Source organism: Pleurodeles waltl, chromosome 11 (assembly GCF_031143425.1).
Source record: "Pleurodeles waltl isolate 20211129_DDA chromosome 11, aPleWal1.hap1.20221129, whole genome shotgun sequence".
NCBI lineage: Eukaryota > Metazoa > Chordata > Amphibia > Caudata > Salamandridae > Pleurodeles > Pleurodeles waltl.
Window position 1 is genome coordinate 83,318,836 of NC_090450.1, and position 18,890 is coordinate 83,337,725.

General features: G+C 43.9%; 1 protein-coding gene across 1 annotated transcript in view; it reads right to left on the reverse strand.

The window, feature by feature from the left end:
• Positions 1-17,265, reverse strand: part of AHSG (alpha 2-HS glycoprotein) — a 72,942-nt gene extending 55,677 nt beyond the window's left edge. The window contains exons 1-2 of the mRNA XM_069213131.1: positions 16,965-17,265; positions 8,935-9,045 (exon numbers count right to left, since the gene is read on the reverse strand). Of these exons, the coding sequence (XP_069069232.1) occupies positions 8,935-9,045; positions 16,965-17,177 (324 nt within the window). The 5' untranslated portion in view covers positions 17,178-17,265. The remainder of the gene's footprint in view (positions 1-8,934; positions 9,046-16,964) is intronic.
• Positions 17,266-18,890: the final 1,625 nt, after the last annotated feature.

Here is an 18,890-nt window from a genome sequence, read left to right on the forward strand (position 1 = left end):
CAAGAACTCTGCAACTCCCTCGCTACGTTCTTCCACCGAAAGATCGCAGATCTACACGACAGCTTCGGACCCCAGACCCTGCCCCCTACCACCGAACCAGCAGCCCCCACCACTACACTCAGCTACTGGACCCCTATCAGCTCAGAAGAGACCAGAAGTATCATGAATACCATCCACTCCGGCTCCCCCTCGGACCCTTGCCCCCATCACATCTTCAACAAAGCCGACTTCGTCATCGCCCCCCATCTCCGGAACATCATCAACAGCTCGTTCGCATCAGCCACCTTCCCCGAGAGCTGGAAACACGCGGAAGTCAACGCCCTCCTGAAAAAACCCACGGCTGACCCCAATGACCTGAAGAACATCCACCCCATCTCTTTTCTCCCCTTCCCGGCCAAGGTCATCGAGAAGACGTCAATAAACAGCTGACCGCCTTTCTCGAGGCTAACAACTCGCTCGACCCTTCCCAATCTGGATTTCGAGCCAACCACAGCACAGAAACCGCCCTCATCGGAGTCACCGACGACATCAGGACTCAGATGGACAACGGAGAAACAACCGCCCTCATCCTCCTGGACCTCTCGGCTGCCTTCGACACCATGTGCCATCGCACCCTAATAACACGCCTCCGCACCACGGGAATCCTAGGACAGGTCCTAGACTGGATCATCTTGTTCCTCTCCGACAGAACCCAGAGAGTCCACCTCCCTCCCTTCCGCTCAGAACCCACCGAGATCATCTGCGGCGTACCCCAAGGATCCTCGCTCAGCCCAACCCTCTTCAATATCTACATGAGCCCCCTCGCCGCCATCGCACGCAAACACAACATCAACATCATCTCCTAAGCCGACGACACCCAGCTGATACTCTCCCTCACCAAAGACCCAACCACCGCCAAAACCAACCTACAGGAAGGAATGAAAGACGTTGCGGAATGGATGAAGCTCAGCCGCCTAAAACTGAACTCAGACAAGACGGAGGTCCTCATCCTCGGACAATCCCCATCCGCCTGGGACAACTCCTGGTGGCCCACGGCGCTGGGCACCGCACCAACCCCCTCGGATCACGCACGCAACCTCGGATTCATCCTGGACCCCCTCCTCACAATGACCAAGCAAGTCAAGGCTGTCTCGTCATCATGCTTCAACACCCTACGCATGCTCCGAAAAATCTTCTAATGGATCCCCGCCGAAACCAGAAAGACAGTTACCCATGCCCTCGTCACAAGCCGTCTGGACTACGGAACACCCTAGACACAGGTACCACCGCAAAGCTTCAGAAACGTCTACAACGCATACAGAACGCCTCCGCACGCCTCATCCTCGACATCCCTCGCCACAGCCGCATATCCGCCCACCTGAAACATCTGCACTGGCTCCCCGTCAACAAGAGGATCACCTTCAGGCTCCTCACCCACGCACACAAAGCACTCCACAACATGGGCCCCGAATACCTCCACAGCCGCCTCTCGTTCTACGTGCCCACCCGTCAGCTCTGCTCAGCCAGCCTGGCCCTCGCCACCGTCCCACGGATCCGCAGAACCACCGCCGGAGGAAGATCATTCACCTACCTGGCAGCCAAAGCATGGAACTCCCTCCCCGTACACCTAAGAACTACCCAGGACCATCTCGCCTTCAGGAAACTCCTCAAGACATGGCTCTTCGAGCAGCAGTAACTCCCCCCCCCCCCCTCTACAGCGCCTTGAGACCCTCTCGGGTGAGTAGCGCGCTCTATAAATGCATTGATTGATTGATTGATTGAGGTGTTGATCAGGGTGAAGCAGTTTCTCAATCACCATAGTGACACTGGCTCCTGTATCCCTGTAGGCCTACACCTCAACACCATTTATTAGGGGAAGTTGCTTGTACGTACCCATATTAATGGGACAATCAACCAAGGTGGCAAAGTCAATACCACCATAAGAGACTAAAACAGCCTCTGTGGTCTCCCTAACAAGACCAACCCCCACTACATTACCAATGGCAAGCCTAGCTACACCCTTTGATTGGCTATTTGTTGTAATCTTCCCACCACCACTGCTATTCCTAGGGGCACTAGAGGATGCAGTTGGGGTTGTAGTAGTGGGAGCCTTGGTGTTGTTTTTCGTTGGACAAGTGCAATCACTTGCCCAATGGCCTTTACTCTTACATAAATAACACCATGGCTTATTTTGATTGTTAGAAGAGGATTTGGACCCACCTTCCCCAGAGGATTTTTGTGTGCCAGATGAAGACTCAGAATGTTTTTATCTTTGTCCCCACCCTTGTCAGAAGACTTACCATCCTTCTTCTTGCCATCCTTGTCACCACCTGTATGAGCTTTTCTGCTCACTCTTGTTCTGACCCATTTGTCTGCCTTCTTTCCAATTCTTGGGGAGAGGTCAGATCTGAGTCTACCAAGTACTGATGCAACAAGTCAGACACAATTATTCAAAATATGCTCTCTCAAAATAAGATTATATAGGCTTTCATAGTCAGTCACCTTACTGCCATGTAACCATCCCTCCAAGGCCTTCACTGAACAGTCTACAAAGTCTGTCCAGTCTTGAGAGGACTCTTTTCTGGTATCTCTGAACGTTATCCTGTATTGTTCAGTGGTTAAGCCGTATCCACTTGAGTGCATCTTTCCAAACTTTGTAGTTGTTGGCATCACTCTCTCTGACAGTAAGGAGCCTATCCCTACCCTTGCCAGTGAAAGATAGCCACAAGATAGCAGCCCACTGCCTTTGAGGGACCAACTATACCATAGAGGCCCTCTCAAGTGCAGCACACCACTTGCTTATGTCATCCCCTTCCTTGTAAGGGGGGACAATTTTGTGCAGGTTTCTTGAATCTGTTTCTCTTACAGGATGACTATCAAGAACACTGCTGCTGCCACCATGGGGAACTAACCCCAACTTCTGTCTTTCCCTCTCTACATCTAGAGACTCCCTGGCTAAAGCCAACTGCTGCTGTCTCAGCTTCAGTCTGGCCTCTTCCAACCTCAGATTTCTGAGTTTCCTGTCTAGGGTGTTATCCTCAGGGTGGGAGGCCTGGGAATTCTGAGACACAGATGTAATGTGGTAATTGGCAGAAGTGGACCTGACACTAACTGCCTGAACCCTAGTTACCTGGCCTTTTGGAGTGAAAGGTGCTCTACTGATGTGTGACCCCCTCCCACTACCAGTTTCACTAGGTAGCCTATTAGCTGACAGGTCTTTGGAGGAACCCTCCCCAGTGTCCTCAGGGCCCTCCCCTGATTCTTCCTGGGTACCCTCCTCCTCTACCTCCTGTTCCTGGGATGGGCCAGACTGGTTCTGGTCACTTTCTTGGAGAAGGCTATGGAGAAGATCTTTGGTAGGGTTCTTACCAATACTTAAACTTCTTTCTATGCAAAGACCCCTCAAACGTTTAAAGTTTAAACTGCCATAAGTTGCCTGGACAACTTTGGGAGTGGCCTCCACTACAGACATAGTTGCAAGAAAGAGTTTAGGATATAGAGAAAAAAGTTTAGAAACTTTTAAAGAAAAGAGAAAAACTTTTTCAAACTTTTCAAAACTTTGTAGAAAGTTTTTAGAAAAAGAGTTAGACTGTTTAGGTTAACTGTGTATATTTTTAAGTATTTGGAATATGTTTTTCTTATGAAAAGCACCAATGACAAAGTGGTAAAGCAGTTACAAGTACTTATCCCACCGCTGCACCACCAATGTAGGAGGCTGGCCTGGCTTATAGTGGGTACCTGATTGTACTTACACCTTGTGCAATGTCCAGTTATCCCTTATTAGTAGATTGGTAGTGTTCTAGCAGCTTAGGCTGATAGAGGTAGCTATAGCAGAGCAGCTTAGGCTGAACTAGGAGACATGCAAAGCTCCCACTATACCACTTATATCATATAGGTACTATATCATAAGAAACACAATACTCAGAGTTACTAAAACTAAAGGTACTTTATTTTAGTGACAATGTGCCAAAAATATCTCAGAGGATATACTCCCTTACGAGGTAAGTACAATACACAAAATATACACACAAACCAAACTCAGGTAAGTAAAACAGTCAGAAAGTAGTGCAAACACTGTAGAATACAATAGGATGTAATAGGCCTAGGGGCAACACAAACCATATTCTCTTAAAGTGGAATGCGAACCACGAATGGACCCCTAGGCTAGTGTAGTGTGTAGAGGGTTGCTGGGAGTGTAAGAAAACATTAAGGGTGTCCAAGATTCCCCACCCTAAGAACCTGAAAAGTAGGAGTAAAGTGATACTACTTCCCCAGAAACACACTAAACTCATGATAGAGGAATCTGCAAAGACCACAACAGACTGCAAAGCACTGAAGACGGATTCCTGGACCTGAGGACCTGCAAAGGAAGGGGACCAAGTCCAAGAGTCGTGAAAGTGTCCAGGGGGGTGCGGGAGCCCACTAAACCCCGGATGAAGGAGCAAAATGGCTGCCTCCAGATGGAAGAAGCTGAAGATTCTGCAACAACAAAAAGTGCTAGGAACTTCTCCTTTGTGCAGAAGATGTCCCATGGAGTGCTGGAGGATGCAGAATTGCTTCCCTGGAGAAAGACTGCAAACAAGTCTTGCTAGCTGCAAAGGTCATGTTTGAAGAAAAAGAGTGCTGCCTGGGCCCAGGAAGGACCAGGATGTCGCCACTTGGGAGAGGAGACAGAGTGGGCCCTCAGCAACACAGAAAGCCCACGCACAAGCAGGCAGCCCCTGCAGAGGACCTTGAACACAGGTTCAAGAAGACTGAGCATGGCGGTCATCTCAACACTCTAAAAGAGGGTTCCACAAAGCCGGAGGTCAACTCAGCGAGTTGAGCAATGCAGGGTGCAGTGCTGGAGACCTGGGCTAGGCTGTGCATAAAGGATTCCTTGCAAAAGTGCACAGAAGCCCTAGAAGCTGCAGTTCACGCAGTGCACAGGATTACTGTCTGGAGAGGGGAGGCACGGACTTACCTCCTCCAAATTTGGACAGTTGGACCACTAGACAGTCTGGGTCTCTTGGGTCCTCCACCTGTGTTCCAGGGGCCACGCTCGTCAGAATGAGAGGGGTCACAGAGTACCGGTGACGCTGAAGTTTGGTGCCTGCAGGAGCAGGGGGAAGACTACGTCAACCCACAGGAGATTTATTTGTGGCTTCCAGTGCAGGGTGAAGGCAGACAGCCCTCAGAGCATGCACCACCAGGAAAGAGTCAAGAAAGCTGGCAGGATTAGGCGCTACAATGTCGCTGGTAGTCTTCTCGCTACTTTGTTGCAGTTTTGCAGGCGGCCTGGAGCAGTCAGCGGTCGATCCTTGGCAGAAGTCGAAGAGGGAGATGCAGAGGAACTCTGGTGAATTCTTGCAAGTCATTATCTGAGGAAAAACCCACAGGAAAGACCGTAAATAGCCCTCAGAGGAGGATTGGCCACCTAGTGAGGTAAGCACCTATCAGGAGGGGTCTCTGATGTCACTTGCTGGCACTGGCCACTCAGAGGCCTCCATTGTGCCCTCACACCTCTGGTTTCAAGATGGCAGAGGTATGCGACACACTGGAGGAGCTCTGGGCACCACCCCTGGGGTGGTGAAGGACAGGGGAGTGGTCACTTCCCTTTCCTTTGTCCAGTTTCGCACCAGAGCAGGGACTGGGGGTTCCCTGAACCGGTGTAGACTGGCTTCTGCAAGGAGGGCACCATCTGTGCCCTTCAAAGCATTTCCAGAGGCTGGGGGATGCTACTCCTCCCTAGCCCTTAACACCTATTTCCAAAGGGAGAGGGTGTCACACCCTCTCTCAGAGGAAATTCTTTGTTCTGCCTTTCTGGGACTGGGCTGCCCAGACCCCAGGAGGGCAGAACCCTGTCTATGGGTTGGCAGCAGCGGTAGCTACAGAGAAAACCCCAGCGAGCTGGTTTGGCAGTACCCGAGGTCCATAGTGGAGCCCCGGGGGTGCATGGGATTGGCACCCCAAAACCAGATTTGGCAGGGGGGGACAATTCCATGATCTTAGACATGTTACATGGCCATATTCGGAGTTACCATTGTGAAGCTACATATAGGTATTGACCTATATGTAGTTCACACGTGTAATGGTGTCCCCGCACTCACAAAGTCCGGGGAAATTGCCCTGAACTATGTGGGGGCACCTTGGCTAGTGCCAGGGTGCCCTCACACTTAGTAACTTTGCACCTAACCTTCACTAAGTGAAGGTTAGACATATAGGTGACTTATAAATTATTTAAGTGCAGTGTAAAATGGCTGTGAAATAATGTGTGCATTATTTCACTCAGGCTGCAGTGGCAGTCCTGTGTAAGATTTGTCTGAGCTCCCTATGGGTGGCAAAAGAAATGCTGCAGCCCATAGGGATCCACTGGAACCCCAATACCCTGGGTACCTAGGTACCATATACTAGGGAATTATAAGGGTGTTCCAGTGTGACAATTAGAATTGGTGAAATTGGTTACTAGCCTATAGTGACAATTTTAAAGGCAGAGAGAGCATAAGCACTGAGGTTCTGGTTAGCAGAGCCTCAGTAACACAGTTAGTCACTACACAGATACACACATTCAGGCCACAAACTATGAGCACTGGGGTCCTGGCTAGCAGGATCCCAGTGAAACAGGCAAAAACAAACTTACATACATGTGAAAAATGGGGGTCACATGCCAGGCAAGATGGTACTTTCCTACATCGTAATTACGAGTCTGGCTGTAAACAGACTGCCAGACTCGCGGTGGCGGTCATGATCACCTCTAGTTTAGTGGTCTTACCGCCTAATTAAGAGTTTGGCGGTCAGAGCGCCAAACGACATCCATCTTGGCAGGGAATGATGTTCCCACTGGGCTGACGGTGGTGCAGGTCAGAATCAGCTAGGGAGGCACTGAAGTCAGTGCCTCCCTACTGATTATGACCTGGTTCTCCACCAGCCTTTTCATGGCTCTACCACCACCATGAAAAGGCTGGAGGAGAACAAGTTCAGGGGGCCACAGGGGCCCCTGCACTGCCCATGCCCATGCCATGCCCATGGATCCCCCTGCCCAGCACTCTCGTAATGCACACTGTCTGCTGTGCTGGTGTCCCCTGCATGCGGGAGCATTGTTCCGGCTCGATTACGAGCCGGCAACTGTGCTGCTGCCCCTTCCCGCTGGGCTGATGGGCAACAACCCTGCTTTCCGCCTGTCAGCCCTGCGGAAAAGTTGTAATCGGGCTGGCGGGGAGGTCACCAGTAAAGCAGCAACCTCACCATCGGAGGTTTGGCAGACGGGGCTTCCCGTCCGCTGAACTCATAATGAGTCCCTTTGTGTTAGAGTCTGGAAGACAGGGTCCTCTGTTGCAAATGTGATGGTGAACCTTGCTCGCTAAACTGAGGGACACCCACTTCAGTTAGAGTCAGATGGACCATCAGCTTTCTGTTGGTGGTGACCCCATTAGTTCCATCGAAGGAAAGCTTCCTCCGAAGGTCAGGTGGAGTAGAGGCCATGAGAGAAAGGGCATTACACCATCTGTCCTGTTTACAGTGAATGGTATGATGCACTTTTTTTTGGACCATCATCATCAAGTAAAACCTGGTGGTGAGTGATAGGAAAAAAAGTATGCCCACATGCAGGGAAAAAAATCCCTGGCATGGGGGTCATTAGTTATATGCTTTTCAATAACAAACTCTCACTTTGGGAGTTTGTTTTTGAAAACAAAAACTTTCCTAACGTTTTGTGGATTTCAGTTAAAACCAAAGGCAGCTTTGTTTACCTTGAAATGAACTTATGTGGCAAAGAGCAGAGATTACCGCTGAGGCTGTAGTTCTCTCTAAATTTGACAGACAGTAGTCCTTCAGGGTGCAGTACAGAATGTACTCTAACACCCTGACAGCTGTACTCCATCCACCAAACTGTAAATCTGGCCCACAGTTGTCCCCAGATTCAGGCTTGCTAACCCTTTCTAGGCAAATTTAAAAATAAACAGATCTGACAAGTTAGGGTAGTGGAAAGAGCATGAACACACAAATATGTGAAAATCCATCTAGCAGTAAACCCCCCCATCCTTATATAAATTTATGGAATCAATGGGAATTATTTCAGTTTCTGAAATCTTTGATCTTCTCTACGGCCACAAAGATCTAACTTCTGAAGATGATTCTGTGGGATGGCATAAAAAGAATGATTTAAAAAATGAACAAGCTTGTGATATAAAATATTATTTGAGGAGTAAGCCTCCAACAAAAGCAGTTCTTTTGCAATATTGAACAGGAGCACACCTCGGGCAATAATACTGTTGAGCACAGACCAGACTGATGGATTTTGAAATATACATTCCTTCCACTCAAAGCATCATTGTTGAAACAGACATTGGCAAAGCCAATAGGTTTGATTTGTATTTTGATCTTGACTAAGGGCCTGCTTAAGAACCCAGCGTATGAGTTTCTACGTCACAAAGTTGTGTGATGGATATTCTGTCCGCTGAAATCTAAATCGCATAGGATACAATGGGACTTAAATTTCTGCACCGTTGTGACAGAGATACTTCTGCAGAGTTCTAAATCAGTCCCTAAAACATGAAGGAAAAACCTGCTGTAGTTAAAAAGGAAATAATAAAAATATTGCTTTTTGTATACAGTGCATCTTTGAGTTAGAGACTTTAATGTCTGATAAGTTAGTTTACTTCTGAGATGCAAAATAGTATTTTCTGCTTTGCAAAGCACCACACCAAAGGAGGCTTAATGATATAATAAGCGGCCATGAGCATGACTTGAGGTGAGGAGATATTAATCGCAATATGTGGACCAAAAGCCCATCCATAAAAGATTAATGAACTATTAACCATAGGTCTTAAAGACGGCTATGCTGTCAAGTCAAACCAAAAAAGGTGGTCTGTAATAATTCTGGATAAAACAAATATTTGAGTGCTGTTCACCTTTATCACTGCTTGGAATTACAGCACATAATAAGGGAAAAGTCCTGTGTTAGCTTTTGAAACTTACATGTTCTACCAGAGGTCTTACTGGGCAATCGTCAAGAAGTGTGGGGGACAGAGCATGGCATGTTGTTTCCAGCAAGTCAAGTTCTAGTATGAACACCTCTTCATTAGATCTCTGAAACGAAAAACATAGCTTTTAACATGTATAACTCCATCACAAAACCATAAAAGGCTGTAAAATGTATAAACTTTTAGAATGGCAATCATGAATAAAGAGGATGTTTGTCACAAAGGGGGTCATAGCAACAGGAAATAGACACAGAAAAGAAATCGTGAGAGTTCTATACTGCAACTTAGAACGCTATGGTGAAAAATATCCTCTTTATTCACAATTTACCCTTCATCAGTTGTATGTAGTTCCTAACTTGTCCACTATTGTAAACAGGGTTTTTGAATTGCGGGATTTTAAACAAAGAAATGTACATGGACTGAAAGACTCAGGGGCCATATCTAACACTGAGCACAGTTACGTCACAAGTAGAGGAAATCAAGCTTTATTTTTCACCGCTGTGACGTAATTGTAGTGAATGACACTGTTTCGAAAAGGCTGTTCATGAGAGCACACAGGTATAGGACCCATATACAACATACAATCATAGATGGGTAACTTTGCTTACTGAGACTGTTTTTCACTAAAGTGTTCTGAGGGACATCAGATAGACAACAAGAAGGAAGGTCTAGGTTTCTGCAGAATCAAATACACACATATATATATATATATATATATATATATATATATATATATATATATATATATATATATATATATATATAAAAGCAGTGGAGTCAGTTCAGAGATCTTTATTCGATTCTCGAAATAAAACCTTAAAAGAGACAAATATGACACAGCATAATAACATCTTAAAAAATGGCATCCATTAAAACTGATGAATAAAGTAGAATAAAACACACTGATGGAATTCCGTCGAAAGTAAACCACACCTTAAAGTGCAAATAATATAATTAGAATAAAGTATGCATGTTGAGAACGTCGCCAAAAATTTCAGACAAGTCTTAAATTCAATGACGTATTACAGCACTCCTCAAGCTTCTATGGATCCCATTTTAAGGAAGCACCATACATTATTACAAACATTCAGGGTGCCTAACATCTGTAAGTGCAATAAGGCATCATTACATTTCTGTTGCGCCAAATTTCAGGATGTGTTTAAGACAACTTAAAAAGAAAGGTTGATAAAATATACAGAAAGGTGTAAAATGTAATAATGATTGTTTTGCTGCCCCACCACCAGGGCATGCTGGTAAGTGGTTCCCCCAGACCTTAGAGTTGTCAGAGAAACACAAAAGAAGCCACACAGTTCCCGCTCTAAAATCTAGAAGATAATAACCTTTCCCACCGCAAGAGTTCCAGCCGCAAATAAAATGCCATCTCCACTGAGACTAAGAACATGTAGTAATCACATTGATGACACTTGCTAAAAACCTCCTCAAATCTATGTGAAACACAAAATTCTGTGTGGCAAGATTTAACTTGCCACTTATCCAATTTACATACATTCGCCGGAGCAGTAAACAATTACTATGGCAGTGAAAATAATTGTGGCCCAATGACACGTTTTTTAGAGCAACTGTACTAATACATGCTCAGTCATGAATTTAATACTAGTGATCAAACGTCAAATTTAAGATTAATGCCACAACACAGCAAAGTTCACATGAGGAAAACACTTCTTACTGCCTCCCAATTTGCATATTACAATTACTTCACACAGAAAAACACCTAATAGCCAGGAGGTTTTTCAATGTGATTTTACTGTGCTGCACAAATGTAACCCCTTGAACCCTTGTTTTGGTTAAAAAAAAAAAATTGCTAAAGCAAATACCTGGATTATGTAATGAAGTGTCATGTCATAAACCATATATGTAGATGGGCTGAGTGTAATATGCTATTTATTACCAGTGTTCAAGAAGGGGAGGGGACTCAGTCGCGGCTTCAAAACCTCGCCCCCTCCCCACCTTCCAGCCCACATTCAACAATGGTGATAAATAGCATATTACACTCTGTGGATTGACCCTAACCCATTTTTATTTTTTATTGTGAACGCTTTTCGTAATTTATTTTTCTTTAAGCTTACTCCTATTTTTATATCTCTTTACCTTTTTTTTTATTTTACCGTTACAGATTTTCTAATCTTGTTTTATAATGAAAAATTATTATATTTAATTTAATTTTGCATAGTTTTGTACCTGTTTTTTAATTGTAAAACCTCCTTTTTTAATACTGTTGTTAGTAAAGACCTTTTGATTTTACTAAAAATATCTGTGTTATATACTTATTGAGATCAGCCCTCTTCATCAATTGGTCTTTAGTTATATCAGTCACATTTTTCTTTCACCCACTACAGCACACATCGTGGACCAGTGTGTCAGTCCACTTCAGCCACTGGCTAACTTCATTGTGATTGGCAGCACTGTGCTCTTTCACAAGGAGCGCATCCACACACAAAGTAGATTTACGTGCCAGAAATTATAATAACAATGTTTTTTTAGAACAAAAACAATTTTGATTTTAGTCACTGTAATTTAGTTTAGTGAGGGCTTGGCAGCTTCCCTAACACTATGACAAAACAATCACTGACAAAGCCAAAACACTTGTGCCAAACGCCAGACTTACTGGCTTGGCCAATGCTTTTCTTTTTTGTTTTTAGGATCTCATCCTGAGATATACTGAATGTTGTGTTGTATTGGCCCCCAGTTTACCTTTGACTTAAACATACCTCCAATGTATTGACGCCCACTGTATTGAAGCCGATGTAAATGTCACACGATGTAAAAGCTGTAATGTAATGGCAACACACCAGCCAAAGACACTGACTTGGAGGTATAAAGTTACAAGAGCTGCAATCAGGATGCGTTTAACAACCTTTTAATGTGCGGGCCAGCCTCTGGTAACCAGTCTGTTCCAAACCAGATCAAAACACTAATTACAGCTACCTGAGCTGAGGAAGGAATTAAATGCAGAACAGAAAACCTCTGGGTGCGAAAAATAAATTCTGGCACGCCCCTTTAATATGAGAGGACCGACACAAGTAGATCAAGCTGCACCCCCTCTGATGACTGTGCTGTGCCTGATAAGATTCCAGTTGATAGTAATATAAAATGTATTTCCTTTTGGTATAAATGCTGATTTTTTTTTTGGTATGTGATTGTGGCCTTAAGAGACTCATGGACTAGCTAGAGATATGCAATGGTATTTCATCTTAAAAGGCTCCTCACCGAACCGGGATACATTTTTTATGCGTTATGTTGTTTCTAACATTTCTTACAAAGTCATGCTCGTGAGATGGACCTTTTCCTAGCAAGGAAAAGAGCTATCAAATAAGTACAGACATTAGTCAAGAAAAGTAATGGCTTGGCAATGTATTGTGCAAAATACTGTGATCAAGAGATATGCTTCTTTATAGAAGGGATCTACACGGGGTAATTGAATGCCAGGTGTTATTTCTATAGTATATAGACTTTATTTAAATAAGACTACATGCTTTGGAAACAGAAAGAATTGTGCTTTCCAGTCAAGTGAGGCTCAAGCAAGGATAGCATTAATTCCCTCCCTTTCAGCATTTGTAATAATGATCTGAAAAGGTTGTTCTTAACATTTTCCAATAATAGTTTACAAACCTCAGCTTTTGCATAAGCTGATATTTTTGTTTGCCCGCACATAAAATTTGTTAAAGTGGGTCACGAAAAAATGCATTTGTCTTGTATTGAGCAATGCTTAGTAGTAAACTCTTCAAAATCAAAAATCATTTGTTTGAATTAAGATCTATTTTTCTATTGTGGTTGAGGAACTGGGAAATTGTCACCATTTCATTGCCCAGGACTGTTCTATGCTTCCAATGACAGCAGGGCAGATAAGATGATGGATTTGAAGAAAAGTGTGAAGCAAACGATAAAGGTCTTAGATTGTCACAGATAAGTGGTGTAATAGGTGCTGATGAATGCAGCATCCAACTAGAGGCAAGCCGCAACGTTGATGTCTGTAACAGATTGGACTACATGGAATAACTTTGAATACATTGAATGGTTCAAGTAAAAATGGATTATCAACCATTAATGATGGGCTCACCTGTCCTATAACATGGCCAATATTCTCAGCAGATTAAGCAAACCACCTTGCATTGCCTGCAATCCCTGTAGCACTGTTCTCCTTTGCAATAAATGTGTCCTCCAAGATGCATGAACAATCACATTTTAATCCATTCTTGCACTGGAGGTAGATATGTGGCTTCTCAAAGAGTACTTCTTTGTCTAAGTCTTGAACTTGATTATAGCTTTGTTTTGCTCAAATATACCTGGCATGCAACCAAAACTGACAAGATGAACAACAGAAAAATACAGCAAACATTTCACACTTTGGCATAGTGGATGAGTGCTGAGAAGGAAATGGCATCACATTCACAGCCACAGGAATTAAAGCATAATATTACAGCATAAATCACCAGTGGGTGGGTAGATGCACACTCAGATTTAAATCATTATATTTGTAAGACCTCTACCAAATAACACTCTAATTGCTTTTGAGTGATTCACTAAGTTCTTAGCAACAACTGGAACTTCCCATGGAGCGAGGTATAGGGAAATAATTTTACATTTTTAAGATTTTGATAATGTTTATTACTAATGTTATTTCTGAATTTAAGCAATATTGTTGGTTTTAAAACAAAAGACTTAGATGAACACATTAAGGTTAATTTGGATATTGGAAAAATTAGCTGCTTACAAAAGAGGCAGGCATTGGAGTTGAAATATGCAATATTTTTAATTGATTTTGTGTGCTATCCTATGATTTGGCACAACACTTTCCATGATTGCTCAGCAGCTATGTTACATATGATGGGGTACCAATTGGAATGTCAACTAGGGTTTGCAGACTCAGCAGTTCTTTAGGTGAAGTGGGGGCGCTCTTTTAGTGGCAAAATAAATCTGCAAAAATTGGGATGCTTGTCAAGGGTGAAATATGTTAATGAAATGAGATGCTTGGATTACTTAAAGATTGGCTCAAACAATTAATTTTAGAAAGATAGGTTCTCACATTGAGTAGGGCTTTTTTAAGCGCATGGGGTGAACCAATAGACACAAAACAAGAAAACAAGTATTTAATTACGAATACATTAATGCAGAAACAACTAATAAATAAGGACAAATACTTGGGACTACCTCTGTTAGATCATAAAAAAACCACTGGAAGTATTTAATTAGCAATGATTCACTAAAAATACATTAAACCATCATGCTTTGTGTACTATAGAGAGTCAAGGCCAGACACTGGGTCAATGATTTCAGATGTTGCTGGAAAAAACTGGAAAGGGTTTGAAAAAAGTTATGGAAGGGAAACTATAACACACAGGAAAATGTACAACAAGCTAAAAAATTAGAGACGAAAAGTGACCCGGATGACAATGAAATGCCGTTTTCTTTTTTTTTTTTAAATGAAGTAACCCCCAACACGGGCATAGAAATGCTCAAAAAGTGAACCTGGAGACCATGGCTTTGAGGCATTCACCAATTGAACTCATTATCGGCTAAGATATTTCATTTAGTACTTTTTAAGAGAGGTAGATAATACTATTCTACGTAAAACTGAGTATTTGATATCTATATCAGTCATTAAATAATTTCCTTAGTTTTGCTGCATACAAGTTGTACAATCAAAATTGTAACTTTGTTGAATGTAGCCATGTAATCAAAATGAAGGACCAACAATGAGCTAGAGCTATTGGTTTACTACTGTGTTGTTGCAGCCGTGGACAACAAGCCCCATTGCCGTACTCTCATTTTAAATACAGAGGACAACTACTATGAGACCAAGCAGCAACAGCAAAAGACCACTTTTGCATTGCAGACCAGGGGCAAAAATGAAGTGAGAAGGGTGATAAGTTGGCAAAAGGCCCAAGCATTGTGTGGTGGCGGATCCTCATACCAGGTATTTGTAACTGAGAAGGAATGCCAGAGGTGGGGAAAATGTTGTTGCTTGTGGGTGCCATGAGAAAATATCAGGAAAGTGAGGCAATGTACATAATGGGGAGTCGGCTGGTGATGGCCAGAAACCACGGTGTTGCTCCTTACTGGTACCAGTACCCTACTGGATGCCTTCCTCCTCATTCACAGCACACTGCTTTGCCTAACTGAACGCCTCCATTTCACATCAATGCCTCCATCCTGCGCTGTGCCACTCCTCCTTTATACAAGTACACCGGGAGTGGTTGGCAGGCTTGGCTCATGCTGGTTTAAGTGTTGGCTGTTTTGGCACTTCGATCTATATTAATATAGCGGTGATACTTTAATAAATAAAGGGTTTGCGAAACAATGTTGCAAAACGTCAACACGTTTCAGCTTTTCAGCCTTGTACACGAGGAACGAGGCGAGCAAGTCTAACAAAGTTAAAACGTGTTAACGTTTGCAACATTGTACCGCAAATCCTTTATTTATTAAACAATCGATGTTCACACTGCCAGGAGTGCCATTGTTGTTCTGCTGGATTGGTTGGTGGACAAGACGTTGGATGCTTATACGAGCACCCCCAGCGTTCTGGTGCCAGCAGGCATCATATATATATATATATATATATATATATATATATATATATATATATATATACATATATATATGTATGTTGTTTTGGCCACTACAGGTTTAAGTGTTGGCTGATTTAGGCCCTTGCAGAAGTGAAAGTTGGCTGATTTTTGCCCTTGCCGTAACATGAATTGACCCTTTTGGCCCCTTCTAGTATAAGCACTGGCTACTTTGCCTAGTGCAGATATAAGAGTTGGCTGTTTTGGGCCTTGCAGGTGTAAGCATTGTTGATTTCTGCCCTTGCAGAAATGAAAGTTGATTGTTTAGGCCCCTGCTGATATAAGTGTTGGCTGCTTTGCCCAGTGCAAATATAAGAGCTAGCTGTTTTGTCCCAGACAGGTGTAAGCGTTGGCTGAGTTTGACAGTTGCAGATGTAAAAGTTGGCTGTTTTGGCCCCCACTGATATAAGCATTGGTGGTTTTGGACCCCACTGATATAGCACTGGTGGTTTTGGCCCCCACTGATATAGGCATTCGTGGTTTTGGCTCTTGCACATACTAAGCGTAGGCTGGTATAGCCCCTACAAGTGGAAGCGCTGGCTAGTTTGGCGCATGTAGACATAAGCATTGTATGATTTGGCCCTTCCAGTTGTAAGAGATGACTGTTTTGGCCCTTGCTTATTTAAGGGGTGGCTCTGCTGATAAAAGTGCTGGCTGCTTTGGCCCTTGCAGATATGAGTGGACTGTTTTTGCCCCTGCGGTTATAAATGTTGGCTGCTTTGGCTCATGCAGATATAGGTCTTGGCTCCTTTGGCTTTTGCACATGTATAGCGCTGGCTGCTTTGGCCCCTGCAGGTGTAAGTGTTGGCTGCTGTGGTCCATGCAGAAGTGTGAATTGACTGCTTTAGCCCCACCGGTTATAAGGGTGGATTGTTTTGGCTCATGCAGATATGAGCATTGGCTCCTCTGGCCCTTGAACATATGAGATTACTGTTTTGACCCCTGTTTTGGCCCTGGTGATGTAGGTGTCGGCTGCTTTGGCTCATGTAGATATACCTGGCGGTTGTTTTGGGGTCTTGCATATATATAGCATTTGCTGATTTAGCCCCTGCAGGTGTAAGCGTTGGCTGCTTTGACCCGTGCAGATGAATGAGTTAGCTGCTCTGGCGCTAGCGGAAACAGGAGTAGACAAATGTAAGCGTTTGCTGTTTTGGCCCCTGCAAATATAGAAACTTCAAACAGTTAAGTCTGTCGAGAAGCATTTCACTTCACAATATTGGAAACCATTTTCTGACACCACCTTCCTTTTATGTACAAAACTAATATCCGGAACAAAATAACAGCATGTAAGTCCATAGGGCTGAATTTTCCAGAGAACCTCTTGCCGGAAATCAAGACTTGTCAGTCGCAAACAACAGTTTCTATTGCGCGGCCCTCTGCACCCGATTCTAATTTTAGCATTGATCTTTCTGCGCTTGCGTCGTGTCGCTCTTCACCTTACCCGCAGTAGGATTTTGACGGATTCTATTCGGTTTAAGGTGTGCTTATATCCCTGCTGCTGATTGGCGTTGATGTGGGTTATGGCGGCCCACGCTGCAGCTTCGGTCTCGGGGTCATCGCAGTCAAGTGCTCGAGCGGTGGGAGAGGGGAGCAAGGATACTGCTGTACAGCTCAAGAGCTGAGCAGCTAATATTGCTGCTACAAATAATTTCATTTTATGGTCAATCAACACCTCCTCAGGGGTAGAGAGCGCTATATAAATACGATTTACAAATACAGCAACCCCGCTGACAGGCTTCCGCTGCAGTGAATCAAATTGTATCTTTTATATACTCGGACATTCTCACAAGGGGGTAAATTATTTGTTTTGGCCAAACTTTGTGTTCACAATGAAACAGAAAAGTAAACAGTTAAGAAATCAATGTGTCTGTTAATATTTGGATGGAGCGCTTTGCCATGAACTGTGGGACACAATTTGAAAAGTTTGCTGAATTGAGATGATCCTACAGAAAAACAACCCCAAACAAGCATTGGCAAAGCTCATAGACCTGGCATTGGCCACCAGCCTTTTCTCAATTCCTGTTTTGTTACCTCATGGTTTTTGAAAAGCATTATTGTCCAGGAAGCTGCTGGTCCCTCATTAACCTGATCAGAAACATTGACGAAAGGCAAAAATATTTTGGTCTCAAGGAAGCACACATAGTGCCTGGCACTGAAGGGACCTACTTTGCATGTTGATGTGCTTCTCATGAAAAGGCAGCAGGCCTTGACTCTTAGTGAAGTCAGCCAATGGCTCAAGTGGGCTGACAGTTTGCCCCTTGGTGAACGCTGGAGTGGGTGGAAGAAAAATTTGAATGACAGTACCACAGACTAATGGACAAAGTCTGGCTGAAATCCCCACATAGGTAACTTTAGTAAAATCAAAAGGTCTTGGCTAACTCAGCCTTCAAAAAGTCAGTCTGTCTGGCACTGACTGCCAGCGTCTTGCCTTTGCGGAAGAAGGCAGGAAGAAAGAAAGATAGAAAGAATGGAAGACAGAAAGAAAAAAAGGATGAAGGCAAGAAATTAAGAAGAGGGAGAAACAGAGGAAGAAAGAAAGAAAAAAGATAGAAAGAAAGAACGAAAGTAGGAAAGGAAAAGGACAGAAGAAATAGGAAAAAGAGAAAGAAAGAAAGAAAGCAGAAAGGAAAACGGGAGAATAAATAGAAAGGGGGAAGAAAGAAAGAAAACAAAAGAAAAGTGAAAGAAGAAAAGAAACAAAGAAAGAAGCAAAGAACGAAGGAAGAAAAGAAGGCTAGATAGAAGGAATGACCCACGGGGTTGCAAAGGTAGAGCCTCCTCAGGAGCTGTTATTCAGAGTTCATGTGAGCTGCTGGTATGGTGCAAAAAAGCAGCAGTCAGATAAACAAAGGCCACCCTAAAAGTAATTTACAACAGCTTTGGCAGGAGAGAGGAACTGATAAAGCTGGAATATGCTCAATGCTGTCACATGGTAGAGGGTCTCCCTGTAAGTGCCGGCTGGCATCTAAAAGCGGCTCTCACACAGAACACACACAGGATGTGTCAGAGCATGTGCCCGGCCAAAGCTAGGCCAAGATTGGGCCTGTAGCGCCTGTTCATACCGCCAGAGGCTGGGCTAGGCCCACTCTCTTTAGTGGTTGTTCTCTTCCTCGACCCCCTTATCCCTATATCATACAAGTGAAACAGATCTTGGTCATGGGAAAATAAAAACATCTGCTCAAATGCGGGGTAAAGATAAATCTACAGCTAACAGCATTGTTACCTTTTTGACCAACACAATGGGGGTGATGGTGGTGGTTAATGAGGAAATACACAATGTAGAAGAAAGGCTAGTGAGTACTCAGTGGGAGGCAAGAGATGCTGCTGCCTCTAAAGAAGATGCACACACATCTAGGAGTGGTATAGT